General features: G+C 61.8%; 1 protein-coding gene across 1 annotated transcript in view; it reads left to right on the plus strand.

Annotated features, from left to right (window-relative positions):
- The window catches only part of EMH_0031220 (uncharacterized protein), a gene marked incomplete at both ends in the record, with an annotated part of 4961 nt that overhangs the window by 2502 nt on the left and 2024 nt on the right, over positions 1 to 435 (plus strand). Inside the window, one exon of the mRNA XM_013494499.1 lies at positions 15 to 433. Coding sequence (XP_013349953.1) covers positions 15 to 433 — 419 coding nt within the window. The remainder of the gene's footprint in view (positions 1 to 14; positions 434 to 435) is intronic.

Here is a 435-nt window from a genome sequence, read left to right on the forward strand (position 1 = left end):
AGCCGGTGCTGCAGCAGCAGCCGCTGCAGCAGCAGCAGCAGCTGCCGCAGCAGCAGCTGCAGCAACCGCAATTGCAGCAGCAGCAACTGCAGCAGGAGGCTGTCTTTGGGCGAGTGCATGTGGGGCTTCCTTTCACTGATGAGCAGCAGCAGCAGCAGCAGCAGCAGCAGCAGCAGCTTCTGCTGCAGCAGCAACAATTTCAGCAGCAGCAGCAGCAGCATCACCACCATCACCTGCAGCAGCAGCAGCGAATCCCCCAGCAGCAGCAGATAGTGATACCGTATTCTGTGCCGCCGCAGCAGCAGCAGCAACAGCAGCAGCCGCAGCAGCAGCAGCAGCAGCAGGATCTGCTGCTACTGCCACATGTCCAGCAGCAGCAAATTCCCCTGCAGCAGCAGCCGCAGCAGCAGCAGCAGCAACCATGCCTCATGCCGC

This window comes from Eimeria mitis, genomic scaffold (genome assembly GCF_000499745.2).
Source record: "Eimeria mitis Houghton genomic scaffold, Emh_scaff1179, whole genome shotgun sequence".
In the NCBI taxonomy this organism is placed as follows: domain Eukaryota; phylum Apicomplexa; class Conoidasida; order Eucoccidiorida; family Eimeriidae; genus Eimeria; species Eimeria mitis.